General features: G+C 35.7%; 1 protein-coding gene across 7 annotated transcripts in view; it reads right to left on the bottom strand.

Moving 5' to 3' along the window:
* ATG5 (autophagy related 5) overlaps positions 1 to 19,284 on the bottom strand; it is a 121,814-nt gene that overhangs the window by 33,723 nt on the left and 68,807 nt on the right. For 5 of the 7 annotated variants that reach the window (XM_082475452.1, XM_082475453.1, XM_082475451.1 and 2 more), the window contains one exon: positions 17,794 to 17,888. The exons of 1 other annotated variant lie outside the window; for it this stretch is intronic. In XM_082475452.1, coding sequence (XP_082331578.1) covers positions 17,794 to 17,888 — 95 coding nt within the window. The remainder of the gene's footprint in view (positions 1 to 17,793; positions 17,889 to 19,284) is intronic. One more of the 7 variants, XM_082475456.1, reaches the window with a different exon arrangement.

Below are 19,284 nucleotides of genomic sequence, written 5' to 3'. Positions count from 1 at the left end.
TTTACTTCATACAATTTCAAAAATTGTATGAATTTTACAATTCATACGATTTTAATTAATTTAAGTCGTGTACATAACTGTGTCACAACATAACAGATAGGTGACTTTCATGAAAAGATCACACCCAAGGTAGACATATGGTCTACTCATATATGGTTTCCAAATGTAGATCCAATCCTGTTGAACTTAATTGTGATCAAGACTCATCACTCCATTGTTAGAGAGCCCTCCCTATCCACTACCCACTCTAAGCAACACACTTCAAACAGTGGCTCTTTGAACCAGCATTGACATTCCTTTACATTTATAAGGTTTTTTTGAAACAGACCTTTAAGAGATACATCCTGTTTGAGACAAGATATAGTCTATAAAATGCTCCCAAGGCATCAAAAGATAATGCAATTGACTGTTTAGTATAGTTTAGATTATATTTCTTAACTGAGAATTAACATTTTAATATATCACAATCGATCTGCAAAAGGAGCAACTTGCCTAGCCAACAATTTAGAAATTTCAAATATGTATATATCAAGATCTGCATCTATATGTAATAGCAATACAATTGATGCATGCATCAATATATCAACACATATATCTCTGTATTTACATGATCTCCTTAGTACTTGTCTTATTATTATAAACAACCTGCATGGATCATGAAGCAAAAATATATAAACCCCCACAAAACCTTGAAAATTAAAAACAAAAAACAAAAAAATGGGTATGACCCAACAACTAAGACACAAACTTCATCAAAGAGTAATACCAGGATATAAAATGCCAAACAAAATTTTCTAGGTTCAGGCCAGAAATAAAGAATAAGATATTAGCCTGTATATTTTTAGATTGGTTTTTCCTTCTAATATTCCTAAATCATCACACATACATTACCTACTTGAAATTATTAGTAAGTAGTTATTTTAAAAGTATGAGTAATTAGACCAAAAGCAATTCTCATATTTACCCAAAAGAAGGAACCACTACTAAGAATCAAAGCCTAGTAATTCTGTTCTTAACGGACAGGTGTTGTGTGTTCTGGCCTGTTATATGAAAATCATTTATGAGAAGAACAGGAAAAAAAAATCAGAAGGTAGTTTTCACTATTGGAATAGATAAGTGATTAAGCAAATTTTCTTACACCATGAAATTGTCAATAGATTAAATGATCACCCTATAGGGCATCATTTCTGGATGTTGGCATTCCTGAGATGTAAAGGGACTGAAAGAAAAATGTGATAATGACACAAACACACACAGATGATATGGGTAGTAGAAAACTTTTTGAAGAAAAAAAACATTCTTTAGACAGGGACTGAGCTTAACATCTGCCAAGACCTCATTAGGCCAGCAGTAAATCAGGAAACTAAAACCCATGTCAGTTAGAAAAAGATGGGAAGGCTGTAAATCAACCCATTAAAGCAGCAGCTGACCATCCTAAGGTGTAGGTTATCCATGGCATACGGTTGACAATTCCCCCAAGAAACTCAAATATTAACAGTAATATGAGGTGCCTTAATAAATAAATAATAATAATAAACCAAGGAGTAAACTGGAATTGAAAATATTTTCTTAAAAGAGTTATACACCAAGATCTTATTTTGTGATATAAATACTATTGAATACTTAGGTATGAAACAACTCTATTTTCATTTTAGCTAAATTATAATTTTTTATGTCATCTCACAGTTAACCTAAGCTTTTTTCAAATTTCAAACTAACTGGAGTTCAACTTATTTTTACCATATCTACTCATATTCTCAAAGAGTGTTTAAGGAGAGTTGAAATTATCAAAAGGAGAGAATGAAAAAGAAAATACACATGAATAATTGACAGTAATGTCAATTTTTACATATATTAGAATACCATAATAAAATATAAGCATGTTATTAAACTAAGAATTTTTTTATGGAGGGATCTAAAATATAATTTTTAGTGAAATAATTAAGACCATCTTATCAAAATTTGTCTATCTTTTTAAAATGAGGTATTTAATCTTTCAGTTCTTAAAATTACCCCATAGTACTACATGCTTAAGCAGGAGAGTGAAGTTCATTCTATTCCTAAATTTGAGAGTTTATGCTTTAATGTGATCACTAAAAATCGCTTAATTGGTAATTGGAAAAAGAACATTCTGTAAATAAAAGAGAAAGAAAACCGCACAACTTTAGCTATCTGTTTCAATCTCTTCACACTAAAGGGAGGATGTCATGTTTTTACTTTCTGTCCATGCATTTTCTCTATTAGAAGAAGAAGAAGAAGAAAAAAAGGACTGAAGGCAGGAAGCAACAGAAAGGGTGGAGTAATAAGTAGCCTGATGTGTGTAAAAACTGGAAAACAGTCTCAAATGGAAAGTTGTGATAGAAAGGAGTAAGAAAATAAAAGTAATGAACTCAACAATGTATCAAAGGAATAGTGATTAAGAGTGAGAGCTTTGGAGCCAGACTGCCTGGGTTCAAACCCCAGCTCTTCCACCTCCTGAGTGACCCTAGGCAATTTTCAATAACCAACCAATTACTTCATCCATACAATAGGGACAGTACCAGCATATGTCCCAGAGGACTCTAGTGAGAAGTAAATGAACTAATACATGTAAAGTAGTATTTCAAATAGTACCTGGCACACAAAGTACTCAATAAATGTTAGCTATTATTGGTGTTTCTCTATAGCTTACTTTAATTACCAGCAATGTTTTTTATTCTTGAAAATATTAAATGAAACAATGACCTAGCTTAGTGTAACAAATTAGTAATAAGAAAATGTTGACTTCATTTAATAATAACTTTAGTACTTTGGGATAATAATATTAATTTGCATATTTTAACTTCTTTAACAATAAATTAGGGGCAACATTTGCCATTATATTATCTGTGTTGTTTTGGAATTAATAAATGAAGCAAATTTTTAAGAAGCTCTAATATATATCCAACGCCTTAAAAACAAAACAGCAAATCATCTGCATCAAAAAGTTCCCATTCTTATACAAGACAATTTTTAAAAAATATACCCACCAAATAAGCTCATAATTAATAGTTGCTTTCATTTTTCAAAAATCCACATAGGAAGCAATTTAAGACTAAAACAATCCCAGAGAGTAGTAGCTAGCTTATTTAGCAAGGGCAATCAAAATCTGCTGTGTTGGGCTGCCCCCTACAGGCCTCAATTTACCAATTTCTTTTAAAAGGTGTCTAAGGGAATATCATTAGAATCTTACATTAAGAATATTAATTCTAAAGCAAAGTATTATTCATTCATTCATTCTAGCAGGAAATAGTCTCTGAGAAACCTCTATAGAGATACAGAGAGAAATGAAACAATTCCTCGACCTCCAGTAATTCACAGGTTACATCTTACAGAGAAATCACAGACTTCAACAGATCCATGGTGAAATACTGCAAAATAGCTTAAGAAATGTCTATATTACAATGTTGCATGTAGAAAAAGAACCAGGCTGGAAATCCAAGACTCAAGTTCTACTCTTGTCTCTGCCATTAAGTATCCAGTTGAACATCTGGGCAAGAGTTTTGTGCAAGCTTTCTAAAATTAGGGGGCTGAATTAGATGATTCCTAAGGTTTCCTCCTAATATATAATTACATTTGCCATAATAAGAGGCAGAAGGGAATGTTTTAAAACAAAATTCAGAGAAAGAAGAAATAATTTCTACATGGTATGAAGAGCTGGGGCACATATGGAGAAATCAAGAAAGACTTCTTGGGGGAAGTGACATTTGAGCTGAGTTAAGAGGCATTCTGGGAATAGGGGCTATTCCTAGCAGGAGTGAACAGAGTAAGAAAATAAAAATATCAAGCATGTTTTGGGGAACAATACATGATGTTATTTGGTAGGAGTCTAGCTTTGTTTCATGAAAATCAAATTAACAGTAACTGAAATTAGTGCAAATGGCAAGAAAGTGATAAATGCAAATGGTTCTGGTACTGTACAATTCTAAGAAACTAATCAAAAGAGATTCCAAGGTATTTTGTCTAGAAAATTGAAAGAAAGTGGTAAAGAAATAGGGAACTGAAACAGAAAGAGTAGGTTATGTGAGTACTTGGCAGTAATGAGTAATAGATTTTGGGGACCAGACAGAACCTCACAGAGAAGACTACACTAAGACCAGAAATATATTGATAAATGGAGTGAACTATTTGTTACATATGTTACAGTAGTCATAGGGGGTATGGCAATCCCTATCATCACTGATAAAATAATTCACAGCAATAAAATCTAATAATAATTACAGCAAATAATTTGCAAATTATTTCCTATGTGCCAGGCATAATATCAAAAAGTATTACATTTAATTTTCATTAACAACCCTATGATATATTATTATCCCTATTCTACAAATGATAAAATTGAGGTCCAGAGATGTGAAGTGAATGCCCCAAATCACAGCTAATTGGGATATAATTGCCTAAATGAAACTTCTCCATCTTAACCACTTGGTATATTAATGAAAGTTACAGATTCAATTCCTACAAATTTTTCAAAGTTCTTTACTGGAGAACCTATGTAGAGAAAAAAATCCAAAATAATCAAGGATACACAACTTTTAGAAAAAGTAATAATCATCTATCATTTATAGCAATATTCATGTTCTTAAGCAATATACTAAGTTAAAATTTTTGTATTTAGAAATAATTAGAAAGAACAGATTAAAAAAAAAAACCTTAGAAAACTCCTCAGTCTTTATTCTCTTCCCCAAATTTCTACAAAATCCACCTATCTAAATTTGGAGGTTAAGAATTATTAGAAGTGGTGGTGTCATCAGTAATGGTGGAGCAAGGACTTCAAATATCCTATCTTCCATAAAAGCAATGAGAACACTGGCAAAAACTGTGAGAGACAATTATTAATTTTTAAAACTTCCCACAAAGAAACACCCAGAACCAGATGGCTTCCCAGGTGAATTCTACCAATTATTTCAAGATTTAACACGAACCCTTCACAAACTCTTCCAAAAACTAGAAGAGGGAACACTACCCAACTCATTCTGAGGCCAGTATTACCCGGATATCAAAACCAGATGAAGACATACAAGATAAGAATACTAGAGACCAACAATCGTTATGAATACAGACACAAAATCCTCAACAAGAAACCAGCAAACTTGGACTTCCCTGGTGGCACAGTGGTTAAGAATCCGCCTGCCAATGCAAGGGACACGGGTTCGAGCCCTGGTCCAGGAAGATCCCACATGCCATGGAGCAACTAAGCCTGTGCGCCACAACTACTGAGCTTGCGTGCCTAGAGCCTGCGAGCCACAACTACTGAGCTTGCGTGCTGCAACTACGGAAGCCCACGCGCTTAGAGCCCGTGCTCCGCAACAAGAGAAGCCACCGCAATGAGAAGCCGGCACACAGCAATGAAGAGTAGCCCCTGCTCGCCGCAACTAAAGACTATGCACAGCAACAAAGACCCAAAGCAGCCAAAAATTTTAAAAAGTAAATAAATTAAAAAAAAAAAAAAAAAAAAGAAAGAAAGAAACCAGCAAACCAAACCCAGCTACATATGTTATATAATCTGACTGACTGGTATCTATCCCAGGAATATGAGGTTGGTTCAACAAAGAAAATCAAGCAATGCAATACATCGTATTAATAGAATAAAGGGGGAAAACCCACATAAGAACCTGAATAGACACAGAAAAAGCACCTGACAAAATCCAACACCCTTTCATGATAAAAATACTCAACAAGATATAGGGAACTCAATCTTATAAATGGCATATAAGAGAAACTTACAGGCTAACATCATACTCAATAATGAAAGATTGTAAGCTTTCTTCCCCCTTAAGATCAGGAATAAAACAAGGATGTCTGCTTTTGCCACTTTTATTTTGACTCTGTACTGGAGGTTCTAGTCAGGGAAATGAGGCAGGAAAAAGAAGAAAAAGGCGTTCGAACTGGAAAGGAAGAAGTAAAACTATCTCCATTTGTAGTGACATGACCTTCTATATGGAAAATTCTAAGGAAGCAGCAAAAAAAACCCCAAAAATACCCCCCAAAACTGTTAGAAGTAAGAAACAAGTTCAATGAGGCTACTGGATACAAGATCAATATACAAAAAAATCAATACTATTTATACACACTAGCAATAAAAAGTCCAAAAACAATAATAAAAACTGAATCAAAAAGAAAAAATTACATAGGAATAAATTTAACAAAAGAAGTGGGCAACTTGTACACTGAAAACTACAAAACATCACTGAATACCTACATATATGGGAAAAAATCCTGTGTTCACTGATTGGAAGACTTAATATTGTTTGTTAAGATAGCAATACTCCAGGGAACTCCCTGGCAGTCCAGTGGTTAGGACATGGGCTTTCACTGCTCTGGGCCCAGGTTCGATCCCTGGTCAGGGAACTAAGAACCTGCAAGCTGCGTGGTGCAGCCAAAAAGAAAAAAAAGATAGCAATATTCCAAAAATTGATCTACATATTGAATACAATTCCTATCAAAATCCCAACTGTCTTTTTTTTGGTAGAAACTGACAAGCTGATCCTAGTATTCATATGGAAATGCAAAAGATCCAGAATAGCCAAAATAATCTTGAAAAAAAGAACAAAGATGGAGGACTCATACCTCTTGATTTCAAAACTTACTACACAAAGCTACAGAATTCAAGAATAGACATATAATCAGTGGAATAGAATTGAGACTCTAGATACAAATCCACACATTGTGGACAACTAATTTTCAACAAGAGTGCTAAGACAATTCAACGAGAGAAAGAGAAGTCTTTTCAACAAATCATGCTGGGAGAACTGGAATATCTACATACAAAAGAATGAAGTTGGACCCCTTTACCTTGCACCATATACAAAAAATTAACTCAAAATGGATCAAACACCTAAATGAAAGAACCAAAACTATAAAACTTTAGAAGAAAACATAAGAGGAAATCTTCATCATTTCGTATTAGGCAAGGTTTTCTTAGATATGATAACATAAAAGCATAAGTAAAAACAACAAAAAGAACTGGACTTCATCAGAACTAAAAACTTCTGTGTTTCAAAGGCCATGACCATGAAAGTAAAAAGACAGCCCACAGAATGGAAGTAACTATTTATAAAGCATATATCTAGTAAAGGTCTAGGATCCAGAATATATAAAGAACTTTTACAACTCAACAATGAAAAGACAACCCAATTTAAAAATAAGCAAAGAAGAGACATTTTTTCTAAGAAGATATACAAACCGTCAGTAAGCACATAAAAAGACGCTCAACACCATTAGTCATTAGGGAAATGCAAATCAAAATCATAATGAAATACCCCTTCATATCCACTTAGGATAACTAATCAAAACGATGTACAATAACAAGTGTTGGCAGGGACATGGAGAAACTGAAACCCTCATTCATTGCTGGTGGGAATGTAAAATGGTGCAACCGATTTGGAAAACAATATGGCAGTTCCTCAAAAGGCTCAATGTGGAGTTATCATATGACCCACCAGTTCCACTCCTAGGTATATACTCAGGAAAAGTGAAAACATATGCCCACCCCCAAATTTGTACATAAATGTTCATAGGAGCTTTCTTCATAACAGCCCTAAAGTGGAAACCACCCAAATATTCATCAACCCGATGAATGGTTAAACAAAATGTGATGTATCCATACAATGGAATGTTACTTAGTTAAAAAAAGGATGAGGTACTACATGCTACAAGACAGATGAACCTTGAAAATATTATGCCACATGAAAGAAGGCAGACACAAAAAGACACATATGATATGATTCCATTTATACGTCCATGTAGCACATCCACAGAAAGAGAAAGTAAATTAGTAGTTGTCGGGGGATGAGGGAAGAGAAGTGTCTACTAATGGGTGATATGATTCCATTTATATGTCCATATAGCACATCCACAGAAACAGAAAGTAAATTAGTAGTTGCCAGGGGCCAGGGAGAGGAGGGAAAAGAAGTGACTACTAATGGGTATGGAGTTTCTTTTTGAGGTGATGAAAATGTTTTCAAAGTAGATAGTGGTGATGGCTGCACAACTGTGAAATACTAAAACCGTACACTTTAAAGGGGTGAATTTTATGGATGTGAATTATATCTCAAAAAAATAACCCACTAGAATATTTGATCCTAAAATTTTGTGATACGGAACCACAAAAGACCCTGAATAGCCAAAGCAATCTTAAGAAGAACAAAGCTGGAGGCATCACACCCCCTGACTTCAAACTGTATAACAAAGCTATGGTAATCAAAACAATATAGTACTGGCAAAAAAACAGACACATTGAACAATGGAATAGAATAGAGAGCCCAAAAATAAATCCACAGATATGTATATGGTCAATTAATTTATGACAAAGGCACCAAGAATATACAATGGGGAAAGGATAATCTCTTCAATAAATGGTGTTGGGAAAACTGAACAGCCACATGCAAAAGAATAAAACTGGACCACTCTCTTATACCATTCACAAAAATTAACTCAAAATGGATTAAAGACTTGAATGTAAGACCTGAAACCATAAACTCTTAGAAGAAAACAGTAAGCTTGTAGATATCAGTAAATGGTAAGAAAAGTGGTAAGCTCCTTGACATGGTCTTGCAAATAATTTTTTGGATCTGACTCCAAAAGCAAAGGCAACAAATGCAAAAAGAAAAGAACGCTGGACTCTATTTCTTTAATCCTTTAAAACTCAAATCAGTGCTCCAAATTAATTCTTCATTAATTGAACCAACCTATGCCTGTAAAACATTAATCTCATATCCAACTGCTAAAGTCTCAATAAACATTCATCTTCTTGCAAAAAAGATATCCCTTTATAATATGGGCACATGTATATACTACACAGAGATAGATTTGCACTCTAGTCCCTGCTCCACTGCTCACTAGCTTTGTGTCTTTTATCTGGTCATTAACTTCCACCTTAAAAAAAGACAATAGTATTTGTTCTGTCCTCACAAAGCTGTTGTGAAGATCAAATGAGGTAGCGTGAAGGTATTTTACAAAATATAAAGTGCTAAACAAATAGGATTTATTATTATTATATATCTCATATAGCTCTGTTCTACTTTAGGGCAATAGTAGAGAATGATAGTTAACTCAACAGAAAATCCAGCCCAGAATTCTGTAGTAAAAATATATGGTATGAATGTTACAGTCTAATTTATTATGAGACCAGAATGACCACCACCTTCATAGATAATGAGACCTTCCTTAGTTTGTTATATAGTTTGTGTATTTAGTGAGCACCTATTATGTGTATGGCATTGTGATGAACACAAAGATATAAGCACAGTACAGAGGCTCAACTTCTTCTCTGCGTTTACTAAAGACGGAATTCTCCTTAGCTGTTTAATAAATGTTTAAAATATGCTGACCAACCTAAATGTCCATCGACAGATGAATGGATAAAGAAGATGTGGCACATATATATAATGGAATATTACTCAGCCATAAAAAGAAACGAAATTGAGTTATTTGTAGTGAGGTGGATGGACCTAGAGTCTGTCACACAGAGTGAAGCAAGTCAGAAAGAGAAAAACAAATACCATATGATAACACATATATATATGGAACCTAAAAAAAACGGTACTGATGAACCTAGTTGCAGGGCAGGAATAAAGAGGTAGACATAGAGAATGGACTTGAGGACATGGGGTGGGAGGGCGAAGCTGGGGCGAAGTGAGAGTAGCATGGACATATATACACTACCGAATGTAAAATAGTTGGCTAGTGGGAAGCAGCAGCACAGCACAGGGAGATCAGCTCGGTGCTTTGTGATGACCTAGAGGGGTGGGATAGGGAGGGTGGGAGGGAGACGCAAGAGGGAGGGGATATGGGGATATATGTATACATATAGTTGATTCACTTTGGTGTGCAACAGAAACTAACACAGTATTGTGAAGCAATTGTACTCCAATAAAGATCTATTTAAAAAAAAAGAGGAAAGAAAATACTCTGGAAAGAAATTAACTTCATAAGCTGATCTTAAATGTATATATAGAAAGCTGAAAATGAATGCTATGCCCTCAACTTGCAAGTTATTTATCATTTTATAACTGTTATCTTCACTTGGATCAGAAGTGAAGTTATTTTGAGAACTGAGCATCCATTCTGTACTTTCTTGTCTTTACATATGAGATACAAATCCTGTTTTTAAGCACAGATGTCTTAATATTCATTGTAGCATGTATCGCCACAGCTAGGGTGTGAATTAAGTATTAGACACCTTGCCCCAAGGATTACTGCCATATAATTCTTTACATGAAAAAATAGCATAATAACAACTATACATGGAGAGGATTCTGGGAGGATGGAAGCTTAATGCTTCCCCCTCTCCCTTCTACTCCCAAATCTATCTCATGCCCAACACAGTGGCTGGCTCTCCTGAGCTAAAGCACCTATTGGGGTGAGTTGGCAGGGAGGACCTACATGGAGGAGCTACAAACCCTCTGCAATATTCTCCCCTCTGGGTGGACATGAGCCTAAGGACCAACGAGCCTATGTATCCCCAAAGGCTAAGGAAAAAGCTGGGAAAAAAGGCTGAATCCTGCTAGTAACGTTTATTATTCAATACTGTCTTGGCAATGCAATACTAGCAATGTGATAAAGCAAACGAGAAATGGCTGATAAAAATGACAGCAAGAGGTGTTGTTTTTTTGGTTGATGCCATAAATAAATATCTAGACATGGAAATGAAATAAAGAAAAACAAAATCTAAAAAACACCTAGAAATAAATTAAAAAGAAAGGCACAGGGCCTATTTGAGAACATAAAAACAAAATCTGAATAAGAAAGATGTACCTGGGCTTCCCTGGTAGTGCAGTGGTTAAGAATCCGCCTGCCAACGCAGGGGTCATGGGTTCGAGCCCTGGTCCAGGAAAATCCCACATGACACAGAGCAACTAAGCCCGTGCACCACGACTACTGAGCCTGCGCTCTAGAGCCCACGAACCACAACTACTGAAGCCCACGCGCCTAGAGCCCGTGCTCCGAAACAAGAGAAGCCACCACAATGAGAAGCCCACGCACTGCAAAGAAGACCCAATGCAGCCAAAACCAAAAACAAACAAACAAAAAAGATGTACCATGTTCTTATGTAGGAAGATTTAATGATATAAAAAGGTGAATTCTACCAAAATTAAAACAGAAATGTATTTCCACTTATTAAGCATGAAAAGACTGAAAAAAAGGTAAGGGGTGAATTGCCCCAGCAGATATCAGAAGACTAAAATCAAATAAAAATAATACTGTTATAAGAAAATACAAATAAACCAATGGAATGGTTTGTAAACATTTTTTACAGAAAGATACCATAAAAAATCAAGACAGGGCTTCCCTGGTGGCGCAGTGGTTGAGAATCTGCCTGCTAATGCAGGAGACACGGGTTCGAGCCCTGGTCTGGGAAGATCCCACATGCCGCGGAGCAACTGAGCCCGTGAGCCACAATTACTGAGCCTGCGCGTCTGGAGCCTGTGCTCCGCAACAAGAGAGGCCACGATAGTGAGAGGCCCGTGCACCGCGATGAAGAGTGGCCCCCGCTTGCCACAACTAGAGAAAGCCCTCACACAGAAACGAAGACCCAACACAGCCAAAAATAAATAAATAAATAAATTAATTAATTAATTAATTAATTAATTAAAAAAAAAATCAAGACAAATTTTATAGTTGTGATTATTTTTTACAAAGTGTTTGACAGAAAAATGGTTAATATCTATAAAAATAATTTTTGTAAAATCAGATAAATAACCCAAAAGAAAAATAAGCAAAATATTTATTTTGCCCCCAACTCTGTGCTCAAGACCAGCAGGCTGTCCTCATGCTTACAATGTCCCCTCTGCCTTCAAAGGTCCTCTCATCACTCTTTGCCTACCTTAATTCTATCCACTTGTCAGACCTCAAAAGACATGACACTTTCATCAAAGAAGCCTTCTCTGCCCTACTAAGCTAGATCAAATTCCCCTTAGAGGAATTAGGCTTTATTGCACTATATACCTCTCCTTCACAGCACCAATCACAGTTGTGATTTAAAATTTGTTTGTATACTTATTTGATTAATTTCTTTCCACCTCTAGATTATAAACTTTTAAAGGATGATGTACCATATTAATAACCACTTGCATCCCCTGTGCACAGTATAAGGCATAGCATGCAAATATTGGTGAACAAATGAACTTGAATGAATGAATGAGACAACTTTTTCTTACATGTAGCATATTGGCAGGATAACATTTATGAATCCACTGCTTCTTGAAAAACAGAAATTATGTGCCTAATTTTCACTATACAACCTAAATACCAATGCCTAAGGACTTCACAGTCACTTTACAAGTCTTTTTAACAGATATCCTCATTAATCACATCTGTTTACGTGTGCTCGTCTCAACAACATTTTAGTTATATTTTTGAAGCACTTCCTGCCATTAACCTCATCTCTAGAATACTGGCTAATATGAAGCACCTGGATTTCAGGAACACAGACCTGAAACACACACGCTAAAGTAAACTGTTATGTAAATGACAGAAATGACACATTTTGGTCTGTAATGGATCTCTAAACTACTTTTGGACCTATTTTACTTTTACCACTAAAATTCCGTCATTGGATTATAGTCATTTTGAGCCCGTGGTAATCAAATTACAGATGAGAAAGAACTAAAGTTTTCCAACAATCTGTATAAAAGTCAACCTTTAAAGAATATCACCAGTTAGAGATTTTCTAGGTTTGGTCAAAGTGAACTTCACTTTATGTGATACTTATGTCTTGAAAATTCTGTAAACTTAATTTTTATAAATAAAATTATATTTTCTTTGTAAGTCTCACCTACGTCTGGATACTAGTTGTTCCGCATTTCATATGTGTGCCCCTGAGCAAGTGATTTAAAATTCCTCAGCTTCAGTTTCCTGACGTGTAAAATCAGATAATGATCCCTACATCCTAAGATGGTTTTGAGGCTTCCAAAGATAAAATGGGCCTCACTCAAGCAGGCTCACTGTCCTATCCTTTATACCCCCTGCTATAGAGGAATTCTATTAGAATGCTGCAAAGAAAAAAAGTTTAGCAAAATTATGCCCTTTATTTGTCTTATTAATAAACCTGGATTTTCAGGTTTTATCTAAATTTACTTACTAATTTAAGGTCTCAAACAGTACAGAGATCTACATCTAGTATATTAAAGAAATGAAAAGTACAGATTAATCAAAATGCCACATAAGTAAAAGCTACACTTAATCAATAGACTATCCCAACCACACAAACTAATCAGCTGTAAAGGAGTCAACAGTAGAAATATGGTATTACCTTTAGATCATATAATTAAGGAAAACAGAAAGCAGATCCCATCTTCCTTTGGTCAAGGCATGAATGAAGATTCAAAAATACAAAATAGGGAAATGGAAAAAGCCAGAGAATGGACAATGGGCAAAAACTAAGACTCCTAAATTTTTATACTCACTTATGCATCTCACGTCTAAAATTTTAATCAAGTTCAAGTAAGAACCAAACCAGATAAGGGTAAGCCAACAGCAAAGTCAATAAAGAGAACCAATAAAACCGTGAGGCTCGGGGGGCTTCCCTGGTGGCACAGTGGTTAAGAATCCGCCTTTCAATGCAGGGGACATGGGTTCGATCCCTGGTCCGGGAAGATCCCACATGCTGCAGAGCAACAAAGCCCGTGCGCCACAACTACTGAGCCTGCACTCTAGAGCTCGCAAGCCACAACTACTGAAGCCCGCATGCCTAGAGCCCGTGTTCCGCAACAAGAGAAGCCACTGCAATGAGAAGCCCGCGCACCGCAATGAAGAGTAGCCCCCGTTCGCCACAACTAGAGAAAGCCTATGCGCAGCAATGAAGACCCAACACAGCCAAAAATAAATAAATAAATAAAAACCAAAAAACCCTGAGGCTCTGTCTCTCCCTGTTTGAGGAAAAGCTGCCACTGTCTTGACAGACGAAAGATCAGGCAGCAAGCTCTGCCCTAACAGTCACCACCTGGCAGCCAGGTTTTGTCAAGCAAATTTTGAGAATTCTCTAGCTTCCCACTTTCTATCTAATTATAGACCTTTATGAAAACCATTCTCTCTCACACATACACATTCTCTTTCCCTCTCTCTCTCACATTCTCTCTCTAAATCCTTTTCTGTTATGATATGACAGTAACAGGTATGCATACATCTGACAATTTTCCCCAGAAAAGAATGGTAAATACTGCCATAAAGGAAAGAACTGTGCTTACTGTAAAAATAATAAATCTGCTCTGAAATCAGCAGTATAAAGTGTTTGAAAAAGAATATCATTGGTATAATTAGATAAACCTGTAATATGGCTTCTTTAAAGAACAATTCCCACCAGATGTATAAAGTCACTCAGTCATGCCCTTTTCATTTTGTGGATGAGGAAACGAAGGCCCAGCAAGACAGTAAGCGCCTGTGGACACACAACTAGTCAGTGTCACACCTCCCACAGGGCCTTAGAGGCCTCCCTTCTAGTGCAGTGCTCTTAGTAGGAAACCTAACTGTTTTTCAAGGGAAACTGCTTTGGCCTCTATGTCTCAAATATCTGACAACTTGGCGAGCTCAGAGAGGTTTACATGAAGTCACAAATTGTCAGATTAGGTGAATAAGGCAAAACTGTGATCTTGATCTATCATGCACTGTTTTTGGATGCAACCCTTCCAACAGCTCTTTTCCACTTGCTCCTACTATTCTCCCACCATTTGAATTAATTTTAAAAGTGTTTTTTCTTCAACTATTACAACAGCACTATCCTTGTTAAAGCCAGCTAGTTCTTTCAGTTTTGGATTATTTGAACTATGAAGTCTTTTTTCAGCTTCAGAATTATGTGATCTTTGGTGCTTTTAATATTCCAAGATTCAACAAAGTAAGTTACTTGTGAAGCACCTACAGTGTACGTAACACTGTGCTAAATCCTACTACACAGATTTAAAAAGGAAAAAACAAAAAAACCCAAACAAACAAAAAAAACTAGCCTTGCCTTCAGAGATATCACTAGCATGTTGAGTGTATTAGTGTATCCACAGTGCTAGTTAGATCAAGAATTACCTAACTTGGGCAAATCACTGAACCTGTCCAGGCCTAGATAAAGAGATTTGCAAACTGTGCTTCAGAATTTCCATAAGTATGTGATGCTATAACCACTGGTCCCCAGGAGGACAGAGTCAAGCCACCTGAGTCAATCTCACTTATCCCCATCTACCCACCCCTTCCAAGTTCAACCCCAAAGTGGGCTGCTGCATTTAAAAAAAAAAAAAAAAAAATGAAATCTACTCAGAAAACTTCAGGACCACTCTAAAATTCTGTAATAACCTGTTACTGTTTTTAATCAGTATTTTAATCACCAATATCTATGTCAGTGATGGTGAAGACGTAGCCTCTCCCTATGAGATTTATAGACCACATAAAGGATCCTACCCACTATAAGTACTATACTTAGTCCATAAAATCTGACTCGATTTTGGCTTTTCTCAGTGGAATAACTAAAGCATATCACTACTGAACCTAGTTCTGTAAAATCACTCCTGAAGTTCTCTTAGGGAACACCTAGGTGGTCAGTACCAATTCATGTAACGTGAGACATTTCTTCTCTCTATACAACTAGGCTTCCTGCCACCTTTCTCACATTATTTAATGCAGATATAGGCACTGTCCTATTTGCCCACTGTTTAACGTAACAGTTGCCGAAACTGTTCTACCCCTCTGCTGCCTGTACAGAGGAGACTGAGACTCTCGCACGTGAGCAGCAACAATGTTTCCCTTCCTTTTCCTTAACAGGTCTCTGCAAACCTCTCTTCTCTTGGGCTAGACTTTACTGGTTAATCCCAATCCTCAATTGCCTTGCTCCATCAATTACTTTCCCTCTTATTTGATAAACACATTCTTCCATAAAATAACCTAAAACTTTATTCTGCCTTAGCCTTCCCATTACGTCGCCAAGTCTTTATTATACTGTGGATGATCCATGGCTCATGACACCTTGTCTTTAGCTGTCACTGAGTGACACTTCAGGTAGCAGCTTTACTGACACTATTATTATATTTTTACCGTAGGTAAGGTATAAAGGATATATTGCCCTGTCCCTTCAAAATGAGGCCATGTGAGAATTTCTTTCCTAGGTGGTGCCCAAGAAAAGTTAGCTTTCCTGATGACCTAGTAAGTTTTCATCATATACAAAATGAAAAACAAAATTATATCTCATCATATTTCTTTCCCCTTTGCTCTGGCTAAAAGGAAGCTTGGGGTCAAATTTATAGGTCAATTTTAATAAATTTGAGGATCTCACTTATTCATAGCGTAGGTCATTTCATGCTGGGTTTCCACTTTATATCTTTGGTGGCTCTAATTTTAAATTTCAAACTTTTTCTATTTTGTGACTATACAAAATATATTCTTGTAAATTGCCTCAGATTCTTCATGATACAAGATAAAGTATAAATAAATAAATTATGGCATTTCCAAACCCAGTGGGTAATATTTGTGCTTAACAAAGACTTGTGGAATTAAAATTTTACTTTCCTGGAAAAAGGAAGCAGAGGAGTGTGGCTAATTAGATCATCTGGTCTTATTCCATCAGGCATTTTTCTCATTTTATTTCTATTGTACATATTATGAATCCATGATCTAAACATAGTCTATTTGCCATTATGTTAATGAAATAAATGAGGAGCAACCTTATTTAAGTCATAAAAACTTTTCATTCTTTGAGTATATTGGGATTTTTGTTTTTTACTTTTCAGTTGGACAGTTTGTTTTCCTCTTGGAACACACATTAATCTGATGGCGCTATAAAAGATTAAAAAATAACTGTAGAAGTAACTATGAGTAAAGACTGTGAGATAGTAAAAATGGCTACAGAGGGAAGTTATGACACAATCTCTTTGAGTTTGAATGGAGGGCCTGCTAGATGAGAGTCTTTGTTTGTGATACTGTGTTTCTAATTCCTATTCTTAACTGCTTTTTCCATGATAGTAGGCAACTAGCTTTCTGGATACCATTCATTCAATGAAAATTTACTCAGTATTGCTATATAGGAAACACATGGTAGTTTTAAAGTACTCTACAGAAACGTGGAGCTTCTTAACCCCATGAAAGTGTACAGTAATGAGACGCTACTATTTATTTTGTGGTACAACGCTGAAGACCCATCATCTAAAACAAATACAGTCGATTCTCATCTGTGGTACTTATGTTCTATAAAGTTACTGCAAACACTGAATTAACAAATACTGAACCATTGCTCTTAGGGGGACTACAAGGGTTACTGCAAGTCTCTGGTCACATGTCTTCAACTCATCAATACATAACCTTGTTTTATGTATGTTTCTGTATAAAGATAGCACTTCAGCACTATGCTTGGGAGTCATTTTTAACATCAAAATTACCAACAAAAAGCACAGAAATGTGAAGAACGTGGCACTAAATAGACTGGGAAAAGTCACTTGTTTACAGTATGAGAGCAGAAACAAGAAGGCACAGCATCACTGAAAATGTGCACATGGGCGAATCAAATTTTTCATCACTCTGCACATGTCCAGGGTAGTACTGTTGAGTACTGACTTTGAGGTTGCAAATAAATTTTAGCAAGCAGGCTAATCTGCAAATACAAAATCTGCAAATAAAGAGCACCAACTAAATGAGTCACATATTTCACAGTGCAGTCTCTGATTTGACGGCCACCAAAAGGAAGAGATCTGGAAAACCCTAATAAATGTTATTCAGTTACTATGCAAACTGAAAAGACTTTGGACTAGAGTAAGATGTCCGAGGCTTTCATAAGTTGGTATTGTTAAAAATGTTACTTCCTACCTGGTATATTCTAAAAGGGATGTAACGAAATCCATTTTCCTCTGCAGGATATTCCATGAGTTTCCGATTGATGGCCCAAAACTGGTCAAATCTGTCTGTAATGATAAATTATTCATTAAAAATGAACAACATTATAATTTAATACCTCATATGAAGAGATGAAAGTTGTTAAGCATCCATCCTCATAGAAGTTTCTGAAAGGGCATTATTTCTATATTATTTTCCTTAAACTTATCTTTCCATAACTAAACATAAAGCAAGATATAAAATTAATTTTTTTCTACATTATTGTTGCTTCCTTTTCCTAGATATTTCCATAGACATTTTTTCTCATAAGAGAAACCCTAAACAGATTATGACTACTGGTGTTACCACAGCAAAAAACATCAGGTATAGATGAATGTCTCGATTCCCTTGGTCCTATTCCTACTGTCTAAACTATAAAGGCACAGCTTCAAGTGACCTAAAGTTTAACCACAAATTGTTTAAAGAAACAAAGTAAAAATACCAAACAGAGTACACATTAAACAGAAAAAAGATAAAATTATAGGACAGGCTTTGAAAGAAATGTGAAACTGACACTTAAGAAATAACTGTCAGAAATAACTGTCAGTTGCAGTTTAATCTTAGATTAAACAACTCCTTTTTAAAAATGTAAGGCTTGCTTTAAACAAAAAAAACCCCACTTTACTGATATATAATTCACATACCATAAAATTCACCCTTTTGAAGTGTTAACTGAGTGGTTGATAGCATATTCAGAGTTGCCAATATCTAATTTCAGAACATTTTCATCATCCCCCAAAGAAACCTGTACCCATTAATAATTATGCCCTCACCCCCCATCCCCTGGAAATCACTAATCTCTATTCTATTCCAGAGATTTCATATAAATGGAATCATAAAATATGTGGTCTTTTGCATCTGTTTTTTTTTTCTTACTATGTTTTCAAGGTTCATTCATGTTGTAGCATGTATCAGAACTTCATTTTTACTACCAAATAATATGTCATTGCATGGAGATACCACATTTTGTTTACCCATTCATCAGTTTGTAGACATTTGGGTTGTTCCCACTTTTTGGCTATTATGATTAATGCTACCACGAACATTCACATACAAGTTTCTGTATGGATGCGTATTTTCAATTTTCTTGGGCATATTACCTAAGAATGGAACTGCTGAGTTACACAGTAACTGTTTATCTGCCATATGGTAACTATGTTTTGAGGAACTGCCAAACTGCTTTTGAAAGAGGCTGCACCATTTTACATCCCCACCAACAATGTATGAGGGTTCTGATCTGTCCACATCCTTGCCAACACATTATTGCCCATCTTCTTTATTATAGTCATTCTAGTGGGTGTGAAGTGGTATCCCCTTATGGTTTGATTTCCATTTCCCTAAAGACTAATTCTGCTGAGTATCTTTTCATTTGTTTCCTAGCCATTAATATATTTTCTTTTGGAGAAATGTCTTATCAAATCCTTT

The sequence above is a fragment of the Balaenoptera physalus genome (assembly GCF_965194825.1).
Source record: "Balaenoptera physalus genome assembly, chromosome: 9".
Lineage (NCBI taxonomy): Eukaryota > Metazoa > Chordata > Mammalia > Artiodactyla > Balaenopteridae > Balaenoptera > Balaenoptera physalus.
Note: the sequence above shows the minus strand (reverse complement) of the source record. Positions and strands in the feature narration are given on the sequence as shown.